Genomic DNA, 27,063 nt, shown 5'->3' on the forward strand with positions numbered 1-27,063 from the left:
ATGCTGTTCCTAGATCGGAACTGGGACTCTTTCGACCTAATTTAGAGCTGAGGGCGAGGCTGTGGGAGGGTGGCAATGCATCGGTTGAAGGAGACGCGCGTGTGGGGGGCAGCAAGGGGGAGGTGTGTGGCGTTTAGGAGTCTCCGGTGCCGTCCTCTGCAGGGCCCTTCTACTCCTCCCCTTCCAGTTGCCAGAATGGAAAATTCATGGAGTCCAGCGTAGCCCAGGTCAACACGTTTTTTATTGCCACTTCTGGCTCTGCTCGTCCCAGCAAGATTCCTACCTCTTACCCTGCAGGAATACTGAGCTCCGATGCAGGGGAATGGGGTGGGGGTGTTACCACTTCTCCTCTGCACACTGCCAAGTTAAAGAAAACCCCACTTGCTGGAGAGGGAGGGCCAGACAGGGAGGAATCCAAGGGCATGTATGGCTCAGTCCCACTTCTGACTGCAGAGTATAGGGACCAGGGTTCCAAACTTTTTTTCAAAGCAGGGGAGGTGGGGAAGAATTTGGCTGCTGCTGTACCCCGTGCCCTAGCTGCCATGTTTCCATGGAAATGAAGGCGGGGCAGGATGTAGCTCACTCTGACTACCTGGGAGGATGGCAGGGCAGGCATTTGGTAAACATATCCCCCTCCACTCCCAGCTAGCACATACGGCTGTCCCCAGCCGACCCCCAGGCTCGCTCCTCACTGTCTGCTCCACTCTCTTCCCTTCTGGAGCTGGTATCATGCCAACCGGACTCCAGGCAGGGCTGCCAGTGCTACTCTCCACAGCCAGGTCTCACTGGCACGTTAGGATCTAAGTATGTCCGCCAAGCTCAGGAGCATCCCTGATAGAGCTGGTGGTGGCAGTGCCTCGGTGAAACGGCAGCAGCACTACACCGTAACTCTGTGCAACTGCTGTTTCCCAAACAAAACTAAAAACATAAACCCAAACACTTAAGGGTATCACTCTCGCACAATGCTGAGGGCTGGGATGGGGGAGAGGGGGCGCATCCTCCTGAGACCGGAGCCACCTGTGCACCCTGCCTTCTGCCCATCTGGAGTTTGCTTCTTCCCACTGGGCTGTCACTGGGGGGCTGGAATCCAAATCTCCATTTGGTGCTGTTCTCAGCACCCGCTGCTGTTGGTTGATGAGGCTTGCCAGTTGCCATGGTGAGGAGGTGCAGGATGGATTCTCAGTACCATGGGTCAGCCCGGTGCTGCTGGTTGTAGAGCTGTAGCTTGATCTGATCTTTGATCTGATTCACTAGGATCTGGGACAGCAGAATTCCCACCAGCTGGGAGAGGCAAGAAGGAATTGGGCCCTCAGCAGTGAGTGATGGCCTTGTTTTCCCTGGCTCGATCTTTCCAGTGCGGCCAGCACTATCCCTTTCCCCACCCTCAGCCATGTCAGTGCCTGACACCCTCTCTGATCCCCGGGGGCCTTCCCCAAAACAAAGGAGTCTTTACAGAGTGTGTGGGACCCACAGGTCTCACAGGGTAAGTTACCTGGGGGATGGCCAGGCCTAGAGCCACACCACCAAGTAAGAATAAGTTGCTGTGTATCCAGTTGACCAACTTGTCAATACAGCCATTGGTGTAGATGACTTTGCTAGCTTCCAAGTAGTCAAAGGCCTGCATACCTTGGCCACACATAGTGTTGATCACTGCCTGGGGAAAGAGTTGAAAAGCCAGTTGGGACTCTAATTCCAATAACTTTTTGTTTGGGGCCTTAGCTGATGGGCTTCTGGAACACCCTTCCTAAACTCCTTGCTGATGGGCTTCCGGAACACCCTTCCTAAACTCCTAAATTGTCAGAGAATATATGTGGAGGATGTAGGGTTGGAAGTTGCCAAATGCAGACCTCCCTTCCTGTGAGAGGTCAGGGTCCAGGTCTCTTTGCTCTGGGTGGTGGAATAATCTGTACAACAAAGCCCCAAGACACAAGTTTACTTATGTAACAAATCTGCACAGGTACTGAACCTGAACTTAGAAGTTAAATCTGTACCTTCTGAACTCCATGTGGGCTACAGGAGTGCGAGGTTAACAGAAACATCAGGCTGGGGTGAATGAAAACACCCGACACCTGTCCCACATGACTGGTTAAGCTAGGGGATGGGGATTCCCAATAGAAGCTGCCCCCATCAGAAAGTGACTCAGCTCGCTGCCCAGGAGGAAGTGAGGTGGGACGCTGGCTTACCTGGTCAGGGGTAGGCAAGCAACAGGAGTAAGGCACAGAGCAGCGCTCTCGACTGGGGTTGTCTTCCGAGCAGTTGAAATACATGTTCTGGGACCAGTCCTTGTAGGAAATCCCTCCACAGCAGCTAAACTGCAACAAAACCCACCAGAGGTTAACAATCACCCACCCCTCACACTGAGGTGACCAGGGGAATTCTCAGAGCCACCAAAAGTCTATAGGAAGCTTCCACTGGGAACTTCGGGTTGTGTTTTAACATGGCCTTAAACTTTGAGCTCCAGCTTCCCAGTTGCCTTCGCCTGAAGATATTCTCACTTCTTAATTTCTATTACTTTGTATATCTGGTTATAACTTACCACTGTGCTTGTTGGTATTACAGTTGTACATATATTTTGTTTTACATAGTCAGCTATAATCTTCTTGAGAGAAGTTTTTGGCTTTGCAGGCAAATGGAAGTGATCAAAAGTATTGACTGATATAATTAAAGGATCAGTGCTGAAAAACTTCTCCTTAAGATAGAGAAAACACAGGAGAGGAATCTTCAATATTGTAGTCCATCATTACTCCATGAGAGCAAACTGGATCTCAAAGTCAAGTGTCTATTGCACCAGAGAAAAGGGAACTCAGGACTTGTCTCAAAGCACTTTTACTTAAAAGTTAACTTTTTTGGCCAGGTGCTTGGCTCATGCCTGTAATCCCAGCACTTTGGGAGGCGGAGGCGGGCGGATCACCTGAGGTCAGGAGTTCAAGACCAGCCTGGCCAATATGGCAAAACCCCATCTCTACTAAAAATACAAGAATTAGCTGGGTGTGGTTTGGGGGCCACCTATAATCCTAGCTACTCAGGAGGCGGAGACAGGGAGAATCACTTGAACCCAGGAGGCGGATGTTGTAGTGAGCCAAGATCATGCCATTGCACTCCAGCCTAGGTGACAGAGCAAGACTCTGTCTTGGGAGGGGGGAGAAGTTAACTTTTTATTTTTTACTTATTTATTTTTGAGACGGAGTCTCTGTCACCCAGGCTGGAGTTCAACGGCACGATCTCAGCTCACTGCAACCTCTACCTCCCAAATTCAAGCTGTTCTCGTACCTCAGCCTCCTGAGTAGCTGGGACTACAGGTGTGCGCCACCAAACCCGGCTAATTTTTGTATTTTTGGTGGAGACAGGGTTTCATCATGTTGGCCAGGCTAGTCTCAAACTCCTGACCTCAAATGATCTGCCTGCCTTGGCCTCCCAAAGTGCTGGGATTACAGGTGTAAGCTACCATGCCTGGCCTAAATGTTAACTTTTGATTCATAGCAGCCTTGTTCACAATAGCCAAACAGTGGAAGCAACCCTTGTCTCCACTGGTGAATAAATGGATAAACAAAATGTGGCATATACATACAGTGGAATATTATTCAGCCTTCAAAAGGAAGGAAGTTGTGGCACATGCTATAATAGAGATGAAACTTGAAGACATGTTAAGTGAAATAAGCCACTCAAAAAAGCATTAACACTGTCAGTCCACTCATTTGAGGTACCTAGAGTTGTAAAATTTACCGACAGAAAGTAGAATAGTGGTTGCTGGGGGAGAGGAAAATGGGAAGTTAGCGTTCAGTGGATACAGAGTTTCAAGAGAGGAAAATGGGGAGTTAGTGTTTGATGGATACAGAGTTTCAAGAGAGGAAAATGGGGAGTTAGTGTTTGATGAATACAGAGTTTCAGCTGGGGAAGATGAGTGTTTGTTCAGGTGAGGGTGGTGATGGCTGCACAACAATTGAAGGTACTTCATGCCACAGATCTATATGCTTAAAAATGGTAAATTTTACATTATGTAAATTTTATCACAATTTTTAAAATGTAACTTTCTTTTTTTTAGTTTAGTCAAGTGCAGAAGTGAGAATGGGGAGAGGGGGGAAGAGTAGAACAAGGAGTTCGATCTGTAGCTGACTGTGAACAATCAAATGAGATAACTCACTCCCTTCGGACCAGCCGAAAATGTCACTTTCGAAGAGGTAATATTCAAGAATCTGCGCAGTTCCTCATCCCCCTGTGGGTAACCACTTATAACACAGTAGATTACAAAATATACTGTTCTGTGTCTTTAAAAGTACATTTAAAGCACTCTGCTACATATGGTTTTTTGCCAAACCCCTTCCCAGAAGCCATTACCTGGCAGGTAATGAAGAGCTCCACAGGCACAGAGGGTGAGGCATCTCTTGGGATGACGTTCACTTTTACCCACAGTCCCCCAGACCACTGGCTGACCCATACCTTTTTCTGGCCAAAATCGATGAGGTTCTGCAGATCCAAGTCATCTCGGTAGTGCACAATGGCATTGTTGATGATCTCACTCACTTTCCCTCGAGCCTGCCGGAAACATGGGCAAGGAATCAGAACACAGGACTAATCCCTAACTTGCTCCTTCCTGCAAAAATAACAGTAGACAGGGGTCATCCTTCTTAATTGAGTCTGCCTTGAAATCAGAACTGAGTCCTAATGGTGGAAGATAGCCAGTTCAGTTCCAAAGCCCATCCATCCCAAGGCCCTCAGGTACCAGTGGGCAGGAGAAATGCTGGACCTGCTGTTGAAGCTTTCCAGAGACACATTTCAGGATATTCCAATGCATATCTATCTCTGAATGCAACTATCACAAAATACTTGTTGACTGATGAAAACAAATTAATTTTTAATTTTTTAGCAGAAAGTAGCTTACTGAGCTGAGGCACTGCCCTCTAGTGGACACGAGATAATTGCATCTCTATAGACTCAGCTATTTAATACATCATTTCAGGATCTTTCTAAGCCAGGAGGACTAGAAAATTTGGAATTAACTCAGCGGCTCTCGATTTCATAATTTTCTCTTCTCCCCTCCCGTCCCTACCCCTCCCCTCCCCTCCCTGCCCCTCCCCTCTTCTTTTCTCTTTTCTTTTTTTTCTTCTCTAGAACACAGTTCTACTGTCGCCCAGACTGAAGTGTAGTGGCACGATCTCAGCTTACTGCACCCTCCTTCTCCTGGGTTCAAGCGATTCTTGTGCCTCAGCCTCCTGACACCCAGCTAATTTTGTGTTTTTTAGTAGAGACAGGGATTCGACATGTTGGCCAGGCTAGACTCAAACTCCTGGCCTCAAGTGATCTGCCCGCCTCGGTCTCCCAAAATGCTGGGTTTACAGGTATGAGCCAGCATGCCTGGCCCAATTTCATAATTTTCTACCATAGTCTCTTCCTTCCTGCCCCACTACTTTTCTCAAATTTTCTTTCCATAGTTTTGTACTCTGCCCTTGGCAATCATTTGCCTTTTGGGAAAGGCATTCTGGTTCTTAAAAAGGAATGTCACTGAACGGCAGATGATTTCCAGATATGGCAAGCATTGTCCAAAACATTTTCTTGGCCGGGCGCGGTGGCTCACACCTGTAATCCCAGCACTTTGGGAGGCCGAGGCAGGTGGATCACGAGGTCAGGAGTTCGAGACCATCCTGGCTAACACAGTGAAACCCTGTCTCTACTAAAAATACAAAAAATTAGCTGGGTGTGGTCGTGGGTGCCTGTAGTCCCAGCTACTCGGGAGGCTGAGACAGGAGAATGGCATGAACCCGGGAGGCGGAGCTTGCAGTGAGTCGAGATTGCACCACTGCACTCCAGCCTGGGCAACAGAGAGACTCCATCTTAAAACAAAAAACCTTTTCTTAAGCCAAGCATGGTGGCACATGACTGTAATCCCAGATACTTAGGAGATGGAGGCAGGAGGATCACTTAAGTCCAGGAGTTCAAGGCCAGCCTGGGCAACCTAGTGAGACTCCCATCTCTTAAAAGACAAAAACAACAACCGCCACCCCCCCCCCCACAAAATAAAAGAAGAAAGAAAAAAGAAAAAAACCTCAAAACAAAATCTTGTTCTCTTCCCCCTTCCTTCCTTCCTTCTGTTTATCTCAATAAACAATTTTTAAAAGAAGTAAGAGTGGCCCACTTGATTATTGAGTTTGATTCTGTCATTTGCCATTAAAGTTTCTAAATTATTTTAACTTTGTGTTTGTATAATTTACTTCCCTGTTAGCTTCTCAGACTGTCAGAGGAAAGCACCTTATGATCTTAAAATTCTCTTCAGATATGATGAGCTTACAGGCTGTTCATTCACCCTTAATGGACTTTTCGACGGCTGATGTTTCTCAAGGGAAGGAGCGCTGTGGTTAATTAACCAGGCTAAACATGGGCAGGAACTTTCCTTCCTCCCTCTGGGTCACACCTGAGGAGGCCTCCTGGCTCCCAGCATTACCTTGTCTGAGAAGACGAAGCCCAGGATCCCAGCGGCCAGCTGCAGCAGGAACACGGCGGTGAGGCAGAGGGAGAACTGTGGAGCAGCAGGAAGAGGAGGCGTCTGGGACCAGTCAGGGCAGCGGCCCTTCCCAGGGCCATGGGGATGCTGGGAGCTGCCAGGCAATTCTCCCAGATGCCCCACACATGAGAAAGGCAGCTGCCTCTGGGACACTGTCCTGGGGGTGGCCACCCTGTGCTGGGTCACCTGGGCTGAGCTCTGCACTGAGGAGTGGACAGCACAGGCCTGGGGGTAGGGTGGGACAAGGAAACCAAAGGGCCCTAGGAGGCTAAGAGGCATGATGGGGAGAGGGCCAGGGTCTTTCCTGTGGGGCCTTGACCACTCACCGTCTGCAGGAGGCAGATGTTCTCACGGAGGGACCCAATGCAGCCACAGAAGGTGAGCAGGAACATGAGGACACCCACCACGACCAGCAGGATGGCAGGGTCCACTGCCAGGCAGGCTAGGGCTGCTTCTGGAGAAGGAGCCGGACCTCAGCCTGAGCCCAGTGCCCACTGAGGAACCCATGGATGGGGTGGGAGGGTGCCCCAAACTGTTCTCCTTCCCCTGGTGGGGGAATCCCCAGTATGGTTGGATGAAGGTTAAGCGGAGGCAGTACCCCTGTCCCAGGGGGAGAACCAAAAAGGGGCCAGAAGGGTTGTAGCATTTAATTTGAGAAACTAATGAAATAAAAGCCTTTATTCCTGGGCTTAAGACAGGAGGGGCTGCTTTCCCTCCAGAAAAGAATTAGAATGGCATTAGGCTCACCAGTTTTGCAGATTCTGTTTCCTGGAGACTTGTGTGGTGAAATAGGAATGGTGGTTGGGTTTCTCCAGAACAGAGCTGGGGAGGAGCTAAAGCCCTTAATGACTGTCTGCTCCCAGGGGCCTAGCTTCTTTCTCAGGCACTTCCTAAGCCTCCAATATAGGCATATCCTGGAAGACTCAGGGGGGCTCAGGGAAATCCAGGGGCACTGGTATGGAGGGGGTCTGACACCTATGTAGACCGTGAAGATTTGGCTCCAGGGAGGCTGCCTCCTTCAGCACCATAGCTTATGTATGAGGGCCAGGCTGAAGGAGGCAGAGGGGGAAGGGGCATGGCACAAGGTGGGGGCAGGGAGGGAGAGCTACAGCTCACCTGCATGCTTCATCAGTCGAGCGTAGACACCCACAGCCACCATCACCATGGAAATCACCTGTGGAGACAGGAAAGAACCAGACCCTGAGATTCTGGAAACCAGAGAGCCCTGAATGCCGTGAGTAACCTAGGAGAGCAGGAGAAGGACAACTTCCCTCGGACTCAAAGGTGAGCATCTTTCACCTCCCCAGTAATTCTGCTGATAGAATCTGCCAGGGCTTTACCTCCATGAGACTTTTTTTTTTTTTTTTTTTTTTTTTTTTTGAGATGGAGTCTCACTGTGCTGCCCAGGCTGGAGTGCAGTGGCATGATCTCAGCTCACTGCAAGCTCTGCCTCCCGGGTTCACGCCATTCTCCTGCCTCAGCCTCCCAAGTAGCTGGGACTACAGGTGCCTGCCACCTCGCCCGGCTAATTTTTTTTTTGTATTTTTAGTAGAGACAGAGTTTCACTGTGTTAGCCAGGATGGTCTCGATCTCCTGACCTTGCGATCCGCCCACCTCAGCCTCCCAAAGTGCTGGGATTACAGGTGTGAGCCACCACACCCAGCCTCCGTGAGACACTTTTACTCACATTATATTTTTCATTATTCATTCAGTCCTCACAACACAATTAGGTTGTGAGGCAGATATTATGCCCACTTCACAGATGAGGAAATTAAGGCAATCCAGGGTTAATACTAAACAGCGATTAAGAATATGGGCTTCAGGCTGGGCATTTTGGGAGGCCAAGGTAGGAGAATCAACTTGACGCCAGGAGTTTGAGACCAGCCTGGGTAACATAATGAGAGCTTGTCTCTAGACACACACACAAAATAATAATTGGCTGGGTGCAGTGGTGTGCACCTGTAGTCCCAGCTACTCAGGAGGCTAAGGCAGGAGGATGGTTTGAGCCCAGGAGTGCAAAGCTGCAGTGAGCCATGACTGTGCCATGGCACTCCAGCCTGGGTGACAGAGCGAGACCCTGTCTCTAAAAAATTTGTGTTAAAAATTAAAAAGAACATAGTCTTCAGAGCGAGTCAAACTTGGGTACATATAGGGTAAATTTCTGAGCCTCAGTTTCTGTATCTGAGGATGGGAAGTAAGAACAAACATCTGATAAGATTACTGTAAGAATCAAATAAAATAATGCATGGAAAGCATTTAACACAATGCCTGACAATAAATATTACCTATCATTATTGATAGTTAACTTGCCCAAGGTCACATAGAAATGGAAAAGTTTTGAATTCAAATCTATCTGCATCAAAGGGCAGGTTTTATACCTAAAGCAGGCCTGGGCGGTTGCATACTCCCAGCTCTCTAACCCTCTTAGATGTCAATATCGTGTCAAGTACAAAAAGAAAGTGCACTCCAATGTGAAGGACTGTGTGTGAGTGTATGTGTGTACGCACTGGAACTGCCTTGGCAAAGGAACCTTTATCTTCACAAACTCTGATTCCATTGTGGAGGAATAAAGAGGAGTTTAGATCTTTCAAATTTCGTGGCTTCTCCCTGAGAGAACAAACCCATCAGAGACTAATAGGAGACCCCAAAGGGGCCTTATCCGCCCGCCAACCCCCAGGTCTCCAGGGGTGCAGGGCAGCTCCAGTGCCTACTTCCCTTGGCTACCCTTTTTTGTGCCCAGTCTCCAGGCTGGTGCTAAGCAGCAGCTGGCTGTTGCCATGGCAACAGATGGGGCCAAGCTCTGGCAGGAGAGAGTTCTCAGCAACAGGGTCTTGACCAACTCAGTGGGGAAGGAGATGGCTGGCTAGACACCACTGTCCTGCAAGACAGAAAGCAGCTGGAAAGAGCCACCATGGAGCTTTGGTGGAAGAAGGGAGCTAGGCCCCCAGAACAGGTAATAGGGTCAGATGAGTCCCTCGGTACAAAGACATTTTTTCCTGTAGGCCTCCTTGTTGAAGGTCCTCTGCCATCTGGCAGGGGACGGCAGATGCATTCAGCAGTAAATGGCGATCATTATCTAAAACCACATCTTCCAGAACTCTTCTCTGCCTGTATGTACAGCCCCCTCTTTTTTGTGGGGTGGGGGAGCAGGGTCTTGTGCTATTGCTCAGGCTGGAGTGCAGTGGCATGATAATAGCTCATTTCAGCCTTGACCTCCTGGGCTCAATTGATCCTCCCACCCTAGCCTCCCAAAGTGCTGGGATTACAGGTGTGAGTCACTGCACCTGGCTGGCCCCGGTCTCTTCCCACCTCACATCATTTGACCATGCCTCTAACTCAGGGCCCAAAGTGTTATTGCCGGCCTTCATACTCTTTGTCCAGGAGGGAGGGAGCTGCTAGCAGAGCTGCAGGTGCCAGCTGGCACCTTGTCCCACAGCACTGCCAGGCTCACAGAGCATGGGGGAGGCAGGGAAACTACACGACAGAGATGCCAGTCATTCCCCAGGCCTGGTGGCCAGTCCTCCACCAGAGTGAGTGAGCATCTCTGTCTGCCCTTTAAAACCCACTGCAGGCTGGGCGCGGTGGCTCACACCTGTAATCCCAGCACTTTGGGAGGCCGAGACGGGTAGATCACGAGGTCAGGAGACCGAGACCATCCTGGCTAACACGGTGAAACCCTGTCTCTACTAAAACTTCAAAAAATTAGCCGGGCATGGTGGCGGGCGCCTGTAGTCCCAGCTACTCGGGAGGCTGAGGCAGGAGAATGGCGTGAACCCGGGAGGCAGAGCTTGCAGTGAGCCGAGATTGCGCCACTGCACTCCAGCCTGGGCGACAGAGCGAGACTCTGAATAAAAAAAAAATAATAAAATAAAATAAACCCACCACAGCCAATTACAGTTCTGAGTGTCATTTAACTGAACTACTGAAAAACGTGTATCTGCTCTTGATTTCTGTTGCTCCCAGGCTCTCATTGTTTTTCATGTTAAATTTTTACCAGGGTGTATAATTTTCCACAAGATGTTCTCTGATTAAATCGTAGTACAGATAAAACAAGAAAGGCCAAACAAGCACTCTTCACAATAGCAAAGGCACGGAATCAACCTAAATGCCCACCAACAGCACGGGATAAAGAAAATGTGGGGCCGGGCCAAACGCAGTGGCTCACACATATAATCTCAGCACTTAGGCCAAAGCAGGTGGATTACAAGGTCAGGAGTTTGAGACCAGCCTGGCCAACATGGTGAAACCCCATCTCTACTAAAAACACAAAAATTAGCTGGACATGGTGGCACATGCCTGTAGTCCCAGCTACTCCGGAGGCCGAGGCAGGAGAATCACTTGAACTTTGGAGGCAGAGGTTGCAGCGAGCTGAGATCGCGCCATTGCATTCCAGCGCCTTGGTGACACAGTGAGACTTTGTCTCAAAAAAAAAAAAAAAAAAAAAAAAAAAAAAAAAAAAGAAAGAAAAGAAAATGTGGGACCGGGCACGGTGGCTCATGCCTGTAATCTCAGCACTTTGGGAGGCTGAGGCAGGTGGATCATGAGGTCAAGAGATCGAGACCATCCTGGTCAACATGGTGAAACCCCATCTCTACTAAAAATACAAATATTAGCCGGGCATAGTGGCATATGCCTGTAGTCCCACCTACTCAGGAGGCTAAGGCAGGAGAATCACTTAAACCCAGGAGGCGGAGGTTGCAGTCAGCTGAGATCATGCCACTGCACTCCAGCCTAGAGAAAGAGCGAGACTCTGTCTAAAAAAAAAGAAAAGAAAAAAGAAAATGTGGTCCATATGTACCATGGAATACTATGCAGCCATACAAACAAATGAAGTCGTGTCCTTGCAGCAACATGGATACAGCTGGAGGCCATTATCCTAAGCAGATTAACCCAGGAACAGAAAACCAAATTCCACGTGTTCTCACTTGTAAGTGGGAGCTAAACATTGAGTACACATGGACACATGTACTTGAGAGTGAAGGGCAGGAGGAAGGAGAGGATGGAAAACTACTTATGCTTATTACCTGGGTTATGAAATATCACCCCATGACACACAATTTACCTATATAGCAAACCTGCACATGTACCTCTGAACCTAAAATAAAAGTTGAAAAAATGGGCAAAATAAAGAGATGCCACACATCATAGAGTAAGTTAACTCTATTTATGGGCCTGTAATTACAGCAGTTGCTCTGTCTCTATCTATGGTAGAGAGAATAATGTCCCCTCAAAGACATCCATGTCCTAATTCCTGGAACCTGTGAATGTGTTACTTTTCATGGCCAAAGGAACTTTGCAAATGTGATTAAGAATTTTGAGCTAGGGAGATTATTCCTGAGGACTCAATACAATCACAAAAGACCTTCTAAGAAGGAGGCAAGAGGGCCGGAGTCAGAGAAGATGACAATGGAGGCAGAGGCTGGACTGCTGTGGTGCTATGGATGGAGGAATGAGGGCTGCCTCTAAAAGCTGGAGCAGGTGAGGAGGCGGGTCCCTCCTAGCACTTCCTGAAGGAATGCGGTGCTGCCGTATTTTAGCCCGGTGAGACCTGTTTGATTTTAGCCCAGTGAGACCCGTTTTGGACTTCTGGTCACCAGAAATATAAGAAATTTGGTTTGTGTTGTTTTAAGCCACTAAGTTTGTGGTCATTTGTTACAGCAGCAACAGGAAACTAATACATTATCCAAATCCAATTCATCTGCTGCTATGCAGACAGTACATTGAGGACCCTTAATCCATGTGCTATATGGTGGAGGGACAAGAACATTTATAGCCGAAAGCATATGCTCAACTTTGGCTGCCGTTAGAGTCGCCTGGGACTTAGGGTTGTTGGGAGAGAGGCTTAAAAAACTGCTAATGCTTAGGCTGCATCCCAAACCAAGTGGATCAGAATCTTTGGCATTGGGACCCAGGCAACAGTATTTCTGAATATGTTCTCGGTTATTTCAATGTGCAGCCAAGTCTGAGAACCTACAAGCCTAAAGAACAATCAGCCAGGGATCTAGAGCCACAGATGCAGGCTACATTAAAATCAAGATTAAGTTGGCCAGGCGTGGTGGCTCACGCCTGTAATCCCAGCACTTTGAGAGGCCGAGGCGGGTGGATCATGAGGTTGGGAGATTGGGACCATCCTGGCTGACACGGTGAAACCCCATCTCTACTAAAAATACAAAAAATTGGCCGGGCATGGTGGCAGGCACCTGTAGTCCCAGCTTCTCGGGAGGCTGAGGCAGCAGAATGGCGTGAACCCAGGAGGCGGTGGAGCTTGCAGTGAGTGGAGATCGTGCCACTGCGCTCCAGCCTGGGCAACAGAGCAAGACTTTGTCTCAAAAAAAAAAAAAAAGTCTTTAATATTATTAATATTAATACGATCATTAATGATGTCTTTCCCCTGAGCTCTCAAATTCTGCATTTCACAGCTTGACCTTGCACACCCCCATTCCTGCCCCCACTTCCCACCCTGGATTCCTCAAAACTACTGCCTTTCCAAAGTTAGTGCTGCTGCTGCTGTTCATAGCATCACATTTGGAGGTGAACAGAACTTTAGAAGTGGGTTTGGCCACTCACCTCTTTTTATAGGTGAGGCCAAAAGAGTGGAAGTAACACTTAACCAAGTGCATATGGGTGCAATGCACCATCTGGACCAAATCCAACCTCCTAATCTCATTCTGGAACTCTTTCCACTATGTCAGAATTTTCTGTAAAATCCTTATAGCACCTCACAATATCATGAATGACCTCCTTTCGCGACGAGGACGGAGATAAAGACATTTCTCTTCTTTGGATAGCTTTTCACATTCTGACTAGAATGAAGCCTGGCTGGAAACTTTTAAGAGTTAGATACAACTTTTAAAATGGCTGAGTCTAGCTTTTAGCAAAATATATGTTCCTGAAAAGTTATCAGTCAAATTATATAAAATAATTTGCACACACCAGTACCATTATCCCTATGTAAAGTGAGTGATCACCTTGTAATGAAAATAGCCATCCCCTGGGCTCCTTGGAGAAGTGGCTGATTCTAGGATGGGGGCAGGAGGGGCACAAGATGAGCCTACGTCATCTTGTAGTGCCCCAAAGAAAGGAAATGCTCACGAAGAAACAAAAATGAATTCCCCACATCACTATCCCCATCAATGTGAGCATCCCAAAGGGACACAGAAGCCAACTGAAAGAGTTCCCAATGGCCAAGGCTAGAATGATTTGAGCGTCAAAATAAAGAAATATTGAATTATTACCCAAAATAAAAAATACACATCTGTGGGCCCATGCTGATATAAATAAATGACTTAATGAGTAGTGGAGAAAAGACAAATCTCCCACATAGAAGAATTTCAAATGATTCTCGAGGAGGTAGAGCTTAACTCCTTACTCCTTCAGTGCAGACCGTGCATAGTGACTTTCTTCCAAAGAGCACAGTGCGGAACACAGGGGGAAAGGCTAACTCTACAGCGGAGGAACCTGATAAACACTACTTCATCGAGGCCAACATCGACAATGATCATGTTGCCAAATCACTTGTATGATGTGATGTGATGTGATGTGATGTGATGTGATGTGATGTGATGTGATGAAAATAAAATGGCACTTAACTTCTCTGGTCTTCCTCCCAAAGGCCATAACCCCAGTATTATAATGATGAGAAAAACAGCAGGCAAGTTCCGATAAAGGGACATTCTACAAAATACCTGACCAGTACTCCCCAAAACTGTCAAGGTCATTAAAAACAAAGTAAGTCTAGGCCGGGCGCGGTGGCTCAAGCCTGTAATCCCAGCACTTTGGGAGGCCAAGACGGGTGGATCACGAGGTCAGGAGATCGAGACCATCCTGGCTAACATGGTGAAACCCCGTCTCTACTAAAAAAATACAAAAAACTAGCCAGGCGAGGTGGCGGGCTCCTGTAGTCCCAGCTACTCGGGAGGCTGAGGCAGGAGAATGGCGTAAACCCAGGAGGCGGAGCTTGCAGTGAGCTGAGATCCGGCCACTGCACTCCAGCCTGGGCCACAGAGCGCGACTCTGTCTCAAAAAAAAAAAAAAAAAACAAAGTAAGTCTAGGAAACTGTCACAGCCAAGAGGAACCTAAGGAGGCATGACAACTAAATGTAATGTAGGGCAGAACATGGGGGGCCACGCCTGGAATCCCAGAACTTTTCAGTGGCAGAGGATGGTTTGAGCTCAGGAGTTCGAGACCAGCCTAGGCAACATAGACTTCATCTCTACAAAAAATAAAAATAAAAATAATCTGGGCATGGTGGTGTGCACCTGTAGTCCCAGTTACTTGGGAGGCTAAAGCGGGAGGATCACTTGACCCCAGGAGGTTGAGGCTGCAGTGAGCCATGATTGTGCCACTGTACTCCAGCCTGGGCAACACAGCAAAATCCTGTTTCAAAAAGAAAGAAAGAAAGAAAAAAGTAACGTAGTATCCTGAATAGGATTCTGGAACAGAAGGATATTAAATAAAACTAAAAAAAAAAAAAACCCAATAAAGTGTAGACCACAATGATAATACTATTAATTACAACAAATTTATCATACTAATATGTTAATAACAGGGAAAACTGAGTATGGGATATATGGGAACTCTCAATACTATCATAACATGTTTTTAGTTGATATATGTAAATTGTATGTATTTATGGGAAACGTATGATATTTTGATACATGCGTACAGTGTTTAATGATCAAATCAGGGTATTTAGAACATCCACCACCTTGAACATTTATCATTTCTTTGTGTTAGAAACATTTTAAATCTATTTTGAAAAATACAATATATTGTTGTCCACTATAGTCACCCTACTGTGCTGTTGAACTCTAGAACTTATTCCTTCTATGTAACCATATGTTGGTACCTATGAACCAGCCTCTTTTCATCCTCCTGACCCTGGATCCCAGCCTATGGTAACTATCATTATATTCTCTACCTCTATGGGTTTCACTTTTTTAGCTCTCAAATATGAGTGAGAACATGCAATATTTGTCTTTGTGTGCCCAGCTTATTTCACTTAACATAATGACCTCCAGTTCTATCCATGTTGCGAATCACAGGATTTCGTGCTTTTTTATGGCTGAATAATATCCCATTATGTATATGAATCATATTTTCTATATCCATTCATTTGTAGATGGACACTTAAGGTGATTCCATTTCTTGGCTATTGTGAATAGTGCTGCAGTAACATGGGAGTGCAGATTTCTCTTCAATATATTCATTTATTTTCCTTTGGATAAACACTCAGTAGTGGGATTGCTGGATTGTCTAGTAGTTTTATTTTTTGTTTTTTTGAGAAATGTCCATCTCTGTGCTATCCTCTCAATTTTTCTGTAAAACTGTTCTTAAAAAATAGTCTATTACCACCCCCCACTCAATTTGTTAGTTCATACTTTTTTTTTTTTTTTTTTTTTTTTTTTTTGAGACGGAGTCTTGCTCTGTCACCCAGGCTGGACTGCAGTGGCCGGATCTCAGCTCACTGCAAGCTCCGCCTCCCGGGTTCACGCCATTCTCCAGCCTCAGCCTCCCGAGTAGCTGGGACTACAGGCGCCCGCCACCTCGCCCGGCTAGTTTTTTTTGTATTTCTTAATAGAGACGGGGTTTCACCGTGTTAGCCAGGATGGTCTCGATCTCCTGACCTCGTGATCCGCCCGTCTCGGCCTCCCAAAGTGCTGGGATTACAGGCTTGAGCCACCGCGCCCGGCCTAGTTCATACTTTTTATTTATTTTTTTTGAGACAGAGTTTCGCTCTTGTTGCCCAGGCTGGAGTGCAATGGTGCGATCTCGGCTTACTCCAACAGCGTGATCTTGGCTTACTGCAACCTCCGCCTCCCAGGTTCAAGCGATTCTCCTGCCTCAGCCTCCCAAGCAGCTGGGATTACAGGCATGAGCCACCACACCCGGCTAATTTTGTATTTTTAGTAGAGACTGGGTTTCATCATGTTGGCCAGGCTAGTTTTAAACTCCTGACCTCAGGTGATTCACCTGCCTCAGCCTCCCAAAGTGTTGGGATTACAGGCGTGAGCCATCACACCCAGCCTATACATTTTTTAATATCAGATTTTCATAAACTAGGGTTAACTTGCATACAGTTTTACAAACTTTAATCTGGGTGATTTCCCATCAATCACACCAAAACTTAAGGCAGTGGATCTTCCCCGCCCCCCCGCAACCCAACAGACAAGGTCTCACTCTTGTGTTGCCCAGGCTGGAGGGCAGTGGTACAATCATAGCTCATTGCAGCCTCAACCTCTTGGGCTCAAGAGATTCTCTTGCTTCAGCCTCCTCAGTACAGGCACACGCCACGATGTTCACCTAATTTTTAAATTTTTTGTAGAGATTGGATCTTGCTAGGTTGCCCAGGCTGGTCTTAAACTCCTGGCATATGGTGATCCTCCTGCATTGGTCTCCCAAAGTGCTGAGATTACAGGCATCAGCCACCAGGCTTGGCTAAGGTAGTGGATCTTAAAATTGTTCAAGTGACAGAGCACTGGGAAGTCACAGTGCTCTGTTGGTGTACATTATAGATTTTGTCATATTATTCTTTTTTTTTTTTTTTTTTTTTTTTTTTGAGGCAGGGTCTCACTTTGTCACCCAGGCTGGAGTACAGTAGCACAATCAAGGGCTCACTGTAGTCTTGACCTCCTGGGCTCAAGCAATCCTCCTGCCTCAGCCTCCTGAGTAGCTGGGGCTATAGACATGTGCTACCAACTGGGCTAATTTTTAAATTTTTTTTAGAGACAGGGTTTCACAACATTGCCAAGGCTGGTCTTGAACTCCTGGGCTCAAGTGATCCACCCGCCATGGCCTCCGAAAGTGCTGGGATTCCAGACGTGAGCCACTGCACCTGACCTCTTTTTTAAACTTTAATACACTATTACTGTGACCTAATTTACAGTCCATATGTAACTTTCCGCAATTATCCCCAAAATGTGCTTTGTAACCTTTTTTTTTGTTTGTTTCTTATCCAGGATCCAATCAAGGATCATGCATTTAGAGATTAAATCTCCTTCAGCCTGGAACAGTTTCTTGGCTTTCTTTTCTCTTTAATTTTCTTCCTTTGTTTTTGGTCTTTAAGACACTGACTGTAAAATTTATGGTAAAATACACGTGACACAAAATGTACCATTTTAGACATTTTAAAGTAAACAGTTCAATGACCTTCAGTACATTGACATGGCTGTGCAACCATCACCACCATCAGGGTGCAGTGCTTTGTCATCACCCCAAATAGAAACTCTGTACCCATTAAACCATCACTCCCCATTTCCATCACCCCGTCCTCTGACCCCAGCCCATGGTAACCACAAATCTGCTTTCAGTATCTACGGGTTTGTCTATTCCGGACATTTCCTGTCATTGGAATCACACACTATGTGACCCTCTGTGTCTGGCTTCTTTCACTTAGCAGAATGTTTTCTTTCTTTTTTCTTTTTTTGAGATGGAGTTTCGCTCTTGTTGCCCAGGCTGGAGTGCAATGGCGCAATCTCTGGCTCACCGTAACCGCCGCCTCCTGGGTTCAAGTCATTCTCCTGCCTCAGCCTCCTGAGTAGCTGGGATTACGGGTATGTGCCACCAAACCTGGCTAATTTGATATTTTTAGCAGAGATGGGGTTTCTCCATCTTGGTCAGGGTGGTCTTGAACTCCCAACCTCAGATGATCTGCCTGCCTCGGCCTCCCAAAGTGCTGGGATTACAGGCATGAGCTACCGCGCCTGGCTCACTTAGCAGAATGTTTTCAAGATTCATCTGTGTTGCAGCATGTGTTACAACTTCATTTCCTGTTTGTTTGTTTTTTGAGATGGAGTCTCGCTCTGTCACCCAGGCTGGAGTGTAGTGGTGCAATCTCGGCTCACTGCAACTTCTGCCTCTCGGGTTCAAGCAATTCTTGTGCCTCAGCCTCCTGTGTAGCTGGGATTACAGTGTGCGCCACCATACCCAGCCTAATTTTTGTAGTTTCAGTAGAGGCGGGGTTTCACTATGTTGGCCAGGCCACTCCTGACCTCAAGTGATTCACCCGCCTCGGCCTCCAAAAGATCACAGGCGTGAGCCACTGCACCCTGCCAACTTCATTTCCTTTTATCGCTGAATAATACTTTGTTGTGTGACTATAACACAATTGTTTCTCCATTCCTCCATTGGTGGACATTTGTGTTGTTTCCACCTTTTGGCTGCTGTGGATAGTATTGTTATGAACACTTGTGTAAAAGGTCTTGTTTGAATACCTGTTTTCAAAGTTCTCTATACCTAGGAATTGCTGAGTCACATGGTAATTCTATGTTTAATTTTTTAAGGATCTGCCAAACTGTTTTCCACAGCTTCTATGCCTTTTTACTTCCCCACTAGCCATGTGTGAGGGTTCCAATGTCTTCTCATCCTTCCCAACACTTGTTCTGACACTTTTTTGGACACTGACAGTTTTTATATTTCGGCCAATTGTTTTGCAGAATGTCCCTTGATTTGGATTTATTTGGTTGTTTCCTCACAGTTAGATTCAGATTACACATATTTGACAGGAATATTACACAGATACTGCTGTGTCCAACTCACTGTATCATGTGAGGAGACAAACATTAATTTCTATTATAGAACTAAGGAACAATTATTACCAAGAGATGTGGCTGCTAGGTGTATGTCTCTGCATTTCATAAAACAACGCAGGCAATACTCTAAATTGTTTCCTAGTTTTCCATAATAGTTAGTTGCTACTTGTCCTCTTCTGTTTGCCTTTTGTTAGCACTTGCAGGCAGATAAACAGCTGCAGGTACTAATGTTCATGGAAGAAAGGAGATGAAGAAAATTTTCTCATCTTGACTTTTTTTCTTGCAAATTTGGAAAAAATTGTCATGATTTGATGTTTAAAAGGAAAAACCCTTATTCTATCCCGTAAGACAGTACTTCAGGGCCATCAGCAACAAGAGAGGAAAGGTTGCAGGGCCTCAACTTGAGGTCCTGAACAAAGGTTGTTCTCCTTGGCTCTTATGCCCAAATGCCAATAATTACAGGCAAATTCGCTCCCAGAGTCCATCTCTACTGGATTGCATTTAAGACCAAGGTAGGGCCAGGCATGGTGGCTCATGCCTGTAATCCCACCAGTTTGGGAGGCCAAAGTGGGGAAGATCGTTTGAGGCCAGGATTTGAAGACCAGTCTGGGCAACATAGTGAGACCAGTCTCTAAAAAAAAAAAAAAAAAAAAAAAAAAAATTAGCCGGGCATGGTGATGCATGCCTGCAGTCCAAGCTACTCAACAGGATGGGGTGGGACGTTTGCTTGAACCCAGGCAGTTGAGGCTGCAGTGAGCTGTGATCCCATCACTGCACTCCAGCCTGGGTTAAAGAGCAAGACCATGTCTAAACAAACAAACAAATGAACCAACAAATATGTAAATAAAAATGTTAAAAGGCCGAGGTGGTGTGACAAGCCTTGAGAAGCAGATGTTTCCTCACAGTTAAGATTCAGTTAGATTCCTAGGGAAGGCCCCCGGAGACAACAGTGTGGCTCTGTTCATGGGATAAATAGGAAATTTCTCCATAAACTAAACAACATAAAGCTACCAATAATGATTGTCTCCTGCTGAGTTTTTTTTCTTTTCTCTTTAATTTTCTTCCTTTGTTTTTAGTCTTCCTTTGTTATGGTGAGAACGTGAGCAAAGAGGGCTGAGCAAAGGCTGGCCCTTCCCTAGCCAGTTCCTGTCTGCTTGCCACTCTCTTTCGTCCTCCTTGGAGGAGCACTCAACCTCACCCTCCACGTCCACCCCCAGCAGGTGACCTCTAGGAGCGTTTACAGGGATAGCAGTGGCATTACTTTCTGTTGAGTGCCAAGGATCAGGCGCCGGGCTAAACACTGTCTCATTTAATTCTGACCACAAACCCAAGAGGGCGTTAGGATCTCCATTTTATAGAGATGATGTTCAGAGAATTTTAGCAACTTTCCTCCATTCACTTGGCTAGTGAGCGGCTGAAGTGGGACTGGAACCTAGGTCTGGATGTCCCCAAAGCCTCATGAGCTTGGCCATTTGTCTGCCTTCCTATCTCTGCCTCTCAGCACCCCCAGGATTTTGCATATTCACCTCAGCCATCATGGGAGATGGGAAGCAGCTGCTTGTGGTTCCCTTGGGGGAACAGCTGATAATCTCCAAATGGGCTAGGGCTCAGGCAGGGGAAGGAAGACTGCAGCTGGCGGGGAGGGACAGGGTGCCAGCGGGGCCCAGGAGGTGGCTCAGAGGGAAGTCTCTGGAACAGCACTCTGAAAAGGGAAGGCATGGTGTTGCCACAGGGGGGCCACCCGCAGGTGCAGCTTCCAGGGAAAGCCCTAGCCTTGTCTGTCTTCCATAGTCCAAAGTCCAGGCTGTAAGAAGCAGTGGCACCCTACTGTCTCAGGGCCCACACCCCCTCCTTAGAATCTCTTTTCCTCCTCTTTTGAAGGTGACGGTGGAGACAGCTGAGGGTAAAGTGGTTCCCTGTGTGGCAATCAAAACCCTGTCCCTGCTCAGAGGGAAATGGGCAAGGCAGTGGTCTCCACCTCTGGTTTCTCAGTCCTTCCTACCCTTATATCTGGATGAAGTCAAAGAACTTTCAGCCTGTGGCCCCAGAGCACGGCCACTTCTCTCCCTGCCCATAACCTTACACATACTGGTCTTTCTGTGCTCTCCGTGGCGCTGCTGTTACAGCTGTCTGAAGTGGCGGCTGTCCATGTGAGGCTGGCTCTCAGCGCTCTCCCTCCGGACTGGGGGACAGTGTCCCTCTGAAATGGAGGAGTTCACAGGGCTCCTTCCTCAACAATGTCTGGGGCCAAGCCTTTGGCATCTTCCTCAGGCCATGGCTGACTTTGTTCTTCCAAGGTTAAGAAAGAGGAAGGGAGGTCTAGCAAGGGCTTGCAGTAAATAAACATTCAAACTCACAGCCCTGGAGGGACTGGCCTTGCACTAGCCTCCTACCAAGATCTGAGAGGCATTCTATGTTTTCTTTTTCCTTTTTTTTTTTTTTTTTTTTTTCCGAGATGGAGTTTCGCTTATGTCGCCCAGCGTGGAGTGCAATGGCGCAATCTTGGCTCCCTGTAATCTCCACCTCCCGGGTTCAGGTGATTCTCCTGCCTCAGCCTCCCAAGTAGCTGGGATTACAGGTGTGCACCACCATGCCCGGTTAATTTTTACATTTTTAGTAGAGATGGGGTTTCACCATGTTCGTCAGGCTGGTGTCGAACTCCTTACCTCAGGTGATCCACCTGCCCCGGTCTCCCAAAGTGCTGGGATTACAGGCGTGAGCCACTGTGCCCAGCCTTCTTTTTTTCTTTTTAAAGGCTGCTTTAAGTTTATGGTTTTCTACTTGGTCCAAGGCAAACAAAGCTGCTGGGGAGTTAAGAAAGTGTGCATGCGACCTGCATAGCAAAGGAGATGGTTCTTGTCTTCATTTCCCATATTTTGTAATTTTTGTTGTTTTTATAAAAAGCATCTGACTATCTTCAGTTACTGAAGCCAGCCAAGTCTATGAGGAAGATGGGGGGCGGGGGGAAGGAGGTGATGGGCTCTGCCTCCTAGTGTATTTGGAAGTATAGGATGAGGAGGCTGGATGGCAGAAAGGGCCCCTGCCACTTAGAAGAGGTTTTGGCTGGCTTGATGCCTGGTTACGTCCTCATGATTTTTGAGCCAGACGAAAAGAGATGGTGCTGAGAGTGGTCTGGGTGATTCTGAGTGCCCAAGGACTCCAATACAGTAGTCCTGCATGGGAGAGTGGCTTTCTTGAAGAAGATGCGCCACCGATGGCTTGGCTCAGCCTAGGGAAGACCTGAACGGGGGTCCATATAGGTAGCAGTGGAAGTGAGAAAATCCACATGCTGTAGACAGTACGTACGTGTGGCTCTGAAGAGGGGATGGCTGCCATGTTTCTGACCTGGCTTAAGGGAAGGGATGCCAGGCCACCAGACCCATCACAGAGGAGAACACAGTTGGGTACCTCATCACCAAGAGTGCTCAAGGACCCCAGGTTGAGCTGCATCTTTACAGGCCAGTGTCTATGAGGGAGGGAGGATGGACACCATGCCTCTACCCTGTGGGGTTTGCGCTCTCACTCACCATCCAATAAACATTCAATAAGCACCCAATTTATGCCAAACACAGCTGGGCGCCGGGGATCCAGAGGTGAACAGGGCTGTGCTCAGCCTCAAGATCCCGAAATCTAGAGGGGAAGATGGAGAAGTAAACACAATTGCAGCACAGGTAAGGGATATGACAATCGAAGAATACAGAAGGTGCCATGGGAGTCCTGAGGCATAGCTGCTAGGGAAGCCTGGGCTGAGACACAGGGGCTGGAGGTCTGAGCTTCTGGGCTCTGCCTGACTCAAAAGCCAGCCAACTGCTGCCCTGAGTGGGAAAAGGACCAGTGAGGAAGGAGGTGGGCGGCACTGTATGTTCCTGACAACACATGGCCAAGCTGATAAAGCAGGCACCACCCCAATGTCTTTCTCTGCAAGAAGCTGTCCTGCAGAGGGAGGTGAGGAGAGGCAGCTGCTCTGTAGCCACCCTAACTGATTTAAATACAACATCTAGGATCTTAGAGCAGCTACTCCAGGCCATGGAATCCCCACAGTCAGTAACCCAGCAACACGATTCAGGGAAGAAAATCAGAACTCCCGGGTCAAAGGGGAAGTGAGATTTGAAACACGAACAGTAGGAACTGGTCCCCGTCACCAGAAATTCATTAGCTTTCTGAGTCAGACTCCAAAAGCCCCAAGAGTCAGGGCTTCTAGAGCAAGAGCAGACATAGCCACCATCACCACCAGCACCACTGAATGTGAGCCCAGAGGATGCCAGACACCTTCCTAGTGGGTTCCAGGCACAGACACAATAACCACTGCCACGTGGCCACTCCAGAAGCTGGTCAGAGCATGCACTCTGCCTGCAAGGGTGTGGGCTGACCATCGTCTCATCCATAGGTGCTTCCTGGGCAGAAGAGCGGAATTTGATTAGGGTGATAAAAGTCTACAAAAAAGAAAGCATGGGAACCAGTGCCTGAAGAGGGGCTAGGAAGAAACATGGCCCCCTGATCTGGGGAAGCAGCCCTTTCTCTCCAGCTGCTCTTGTATGGAATATACCTGTGCAGCACTGGGTTTGGGGGAGAAGGGACATTCAATAAGACCTGAAAAGTACTGTCCCCTAGGAAGGGCAATCAGGACACAGGGAGATTCATCCTTAGATCCAGTTCCAGGTCTTGAAGAAAGAAAACAGTCGGCCAGGCGCGGTGGCTCAAGCCTGTAATCCCAGCACTTTGGGAGGCCAAGATGGCTGGATCACGAGGTCAGGAGATCAAGACCATCCTGGCTAACATGGTGAAACCCCGTCTCTACTAAAAAATACAAAAAACAGGCCGGGCGCGGTGGCTCAAGCCTATAATCCCAGCACTTTGGGAGGCCGAGATGGGCGGATCACTGGGTCAGGAGATGGAGACTATCCTGGCTAACACGGTGAAACCCTGTCTCTACTAAAAAATACAAAAAACTAGCCGGGCGAAGTGGCGGGCGCCTGTAGTCCCAGCTACTCGGGAGGCTGAGGCAGGAGAATGACGTAAACCCGGGAGGCGGAGCTTGCAGTGAGCTGAGATCCGGCCACTGCACTCCAGCCTGGGCGACACAGCGAGACTCCGTCTCAAAAAAAAAAAAAAGATGACAGTCCCCCAAATGATTCATTCATCCTTAAATAGTTCACTAAGGCAGAAATTGTTTCTCCTTTAGAGAAGAAAGATTATTAAGGTCAGAGAGACAGATACATTGGCTTAGGGTCACACAGTAAGTTGGTGCCAAAAAGATGCTGAGCCTCTTGTCCTTCAGTGTGCTATTTCTAGAGCCTCTGATTTTTTATGAGTCTACTGTAGGGCCAAGAAGGGGCTCTATTCTAATTTGGGGTGGTGCTAGCTTGGCCGCCCGGGTCTTCTGACTTTGAATGAACCATTTTACCAAGGTAAATGGGTCTGTGGAGCCAAACTCTCTCATGGTTGAGATCTCTCAAAGTCATTTATCTGATAAAAGGGGGGTAGGGTGGAGGTAAGGGGTAGGGAAGCTCGAGAAAAAAAAAAAAGACCAGGAACACAAGTGTAACAGATGCACCCAGCTGTTGTCACTGGCAAGCACAGACAAGGGTGAGGTGCCGATGGCTCCAAGGGAGCCAGTCTCGGCAGATAAAGGAAGTCAGAGTGATGACCTAAAGTCCCTGAGATGCTAGTGCTGGCTCTGACGATGGCACGTCACTGGCCTGGCACACTCAGTGAGCACAGAGGAGACTTCACTGATACTTGCCCGTAGGTGGGGAGTCTCTCAGTGTGCTCTCAGCACTGGCAGAGTGGTAAGGGATTTTCTCGTGTTCTTTCCTAACCTCCAGCTGAAGCAGAACTTAGACTATGGGAACTCGGGTTGACTGGTTGACTACTAAAACTGCCAATACCCCAGCTATAGCAGCAGCCATCTGCGCTGAGGACTTCCCCCAGAGGCACTGTGGTTCAGTAGAAAGGTCACCAGACCAAGCCTGCTAACCAGCTGTTGGACCTTGGACAAAACATTTAACATCTCTGTGCTTTAGTTTTCTACATTTTATAGACATAAACACAGATGCTGGACAAGATGTCTTCTAAAATGTTTTTCCAGTTCTAAAACTGAGCATTTGATAGGAGCCCAAGTTTCATTTTCCCCAGGAGTATGATGGCTGAGTGTGCTGTCATCACCACCCTCTGAGATTTCTCTCATTTGTCCCAACAGGCCAGCACTTATGTGCTTTGTGTCTGCACTTCACCCCACGGGCCCTGTGAAACCTTTACAGCAAAGGGCTTAGATGTCTCTTTTGCTCCCTCCCCTAGGAAACATATTTTAGACTCAATTCTTCCCTCCTGTAAGTCTGAACTTTAGGTCTCCAGCTGAAGTGGGGAAGGATGGTGGGCTCCAGAAGCAGCAGCTCTGGTGTGGTAGGAGCCAGAAGAGGAGGTGAATGAAGGAAGGACATCCCTACGTTCTCACACCCCAGAACCTCCAGGACTCTCTAGCCAGGAAATAGGGTCGAACTGGCATTGCATGATCTGGTTCAGCTCAGTTCTCAGCTTCAGCAGTCTTTCTGCCACCCCTGATCACACTAGGTTGGATTTGTGGGGGAGGGAGGCAAGACCTGCAGACATGAACATAACATGCTTAGGTCGGTCAAGTCAACAATGAACGGCAGAGTGGGATGGGAATCCAGGTGTCCTGAGTCCCAGCCCAATACTTTGTCCACCCCAAGCAGAAGATTCTGAAAGAATCCCTGGCCCTCCGGCCCAACACGGGGTCCTGTTTAAAGACACTGGGGACTGTCAGGCTCCAGGGGTGAAGTCTGGTCCTGAGGAGGGTGGCGGGGAGGGGGCAAAGTTTGGGGCAGTGCTGGGATAGGCAAGACATCTGCGCCTGGAGGCGATTCTTCCCAGACTTTGGGGGGGGTGTAGGTGGGGGTAGAGGAGGCCTGCGAAAGGAAGAGATGATGCCCATAACCCATCTTCTCTGAAGTGGTGGAGAGAGAGGTTTGGGTTTTTCCTTCCTCTTCTTTGCCAGCCAGGCCTCCAGGCCCCCAGGCCTGAAAGTCACCTGCCACCACCGACTCCCCATCATGTGCCAGTGGGTCCGCCTTGGGCCAACAGGCTGCCTCAAACCTACATTTCTAGCCTGACACAGACCCTCCTCCGACACCCCGACAATACCCATCAGTCTTCACTGATTCCCTGGCATACCCTCCTCCCTGCAACGCCCCCTGCAGACGCGGCGTCCCCGGGGTGTCCCTCCCCAGGATGAATTTCCCCCAAGTGCCGTCAGCCCAGAAAACTCGGCAGTGTGGCTCCCGCGCGTGGGGCACTCCGGGCCACCCCTCCACCCCGCGGGTGGACCCCGCCGCCCAGGTGCCCTCGACCCCGAGACTCACCCAGAAGAGCATGTTGAAGAAGAAGAGCAGGTATTTCACCAGCGGGCTGACGAAGGAGAACTCCTCCCCGGAGGCGGCCGGCGCCCGGGGTCTCCGCGCCATGGCCCCGCCGCCGCCGCCCCCGGGGGCCTATTTCCCAGTGGCGGCCGGCCGGCCTGTGCGCCCCGCGCCCGGGGGCATGAGCCGCGCCGCGCAGGAGCCGGGCCGGCGGGGGAGCTGGCTGCGGCGGGAGGCGCTCGAGCCGGGGGGCCGGGAGCCTCGCGGGCCGGGGAACTGCGCCTGGAGCCGCCGGAGCCGCGGTGGGCAGCGCGAGCGGCGGAGACTCAGCTGCGGCCGCAGGACCAGCCCGGCCAGCCCGGCGCCCAGGAAACCCGGCCCGCCCCCAGACGCCCATTGGCGCGACGGCTGGAGCCCGACTTCCCATTGGCTCGTGGCTGATGTCACTGAGTATCCAGCCATCCCTCTCCACTGAGAGTCGGGGGAGACACCTGTTTTGTGAGGGATAACTTGTTAAAGGGTCAGCGGTTCTGCCTCTCCCCTACCCCAAAGGGAAAGCATTCAGGCTGCAGCTGCTCAAAGGAACAAGAATGAGGAGAAGGAATGCACAGTGCATCCCACACCCACGTCCGCTGCCCAGTTGCTGTGCACATATGCAAA

General features: G+C 48.6%; 1 protein-coding gene across 2 annotated transcripts; it reads right to left on the minus strand.

Moving 5' to 3' along the window:
• Positions 1-219: 219 nt before the first annotated feature.
• TSPAN33 (tetraspanin 33) lies at positions 220-26,772 on the minus strand. Of its 2 annotated transcripts, none has more exons than XM_050782545.1 (8): positions 26,407-26,772; positions 7,613-7,670; positions 6,823-6,950; positions 6,437-6,511; positions 4,438-4,533; positions 2,184-2,312; positions 1,493-1,654; positions 220-1,281 (listed from the first exon to the last, which is right to left on the minus strand). In XM_050782545.1, the coding sequence occupies exons 1-8, from the start codon at positions 26,506-26,508 to the stop codon at positions 1,180-1,182; spliced, it is 852 nt and encodes a 283-aa protein (XP_050638502.1). In that variant the 5' UTR covers positions 26,509-26,772; the 3' UTR covers positions 220-1,179. The 2 variants fall into 2 exon arrangements, with proteins under 2 accessions (XP_050638502.1, XP_050638503.1); XM_050782546.1 differs by having other exon boundaries at positions 6,823-6,947; positions 26,407-26,526.
• Positions 26,773-27,063: the final 291 nt, after the last annotated feature.

This window comes from Macaca thibetana, chromosome 3, assembly GCF_024542745.1.
Source record: "Macaca thibetana thibetana isolate TM-01 chromosome 3, ASM2454274v1, whole genome shotgun sequence".
NCBI lineage: Eukaryota > Metazoa > Chordata > Mammalia > Primates > Cercopithecidae > Macaca > Macaca thibetana.

Coding starts and splice junctions, on each gene's coding strand:
- TSPAN33 (XM_050782545.1), bottom strand. CDS start 26,508: ATGGCGCGGAGACCCCGGGCGCCGGCCGCCTCCGGGGAGGAGTTCTCC. Junction 2,313..4,437: donor TCGATTTTGGCCAGAAAAAG/GTATGGGTCAGC, acceptor GTTTTGTTGCAG/TTTAGCTGCTGTGGAGGGAT. Junction 1,282..1,492: donor TAGGCCTGGCCATCCCCCAG/GTAACTTACCCT, acceptor TGCCTCTCCCAG/CTGGTGGGAATTCTGCTGTC.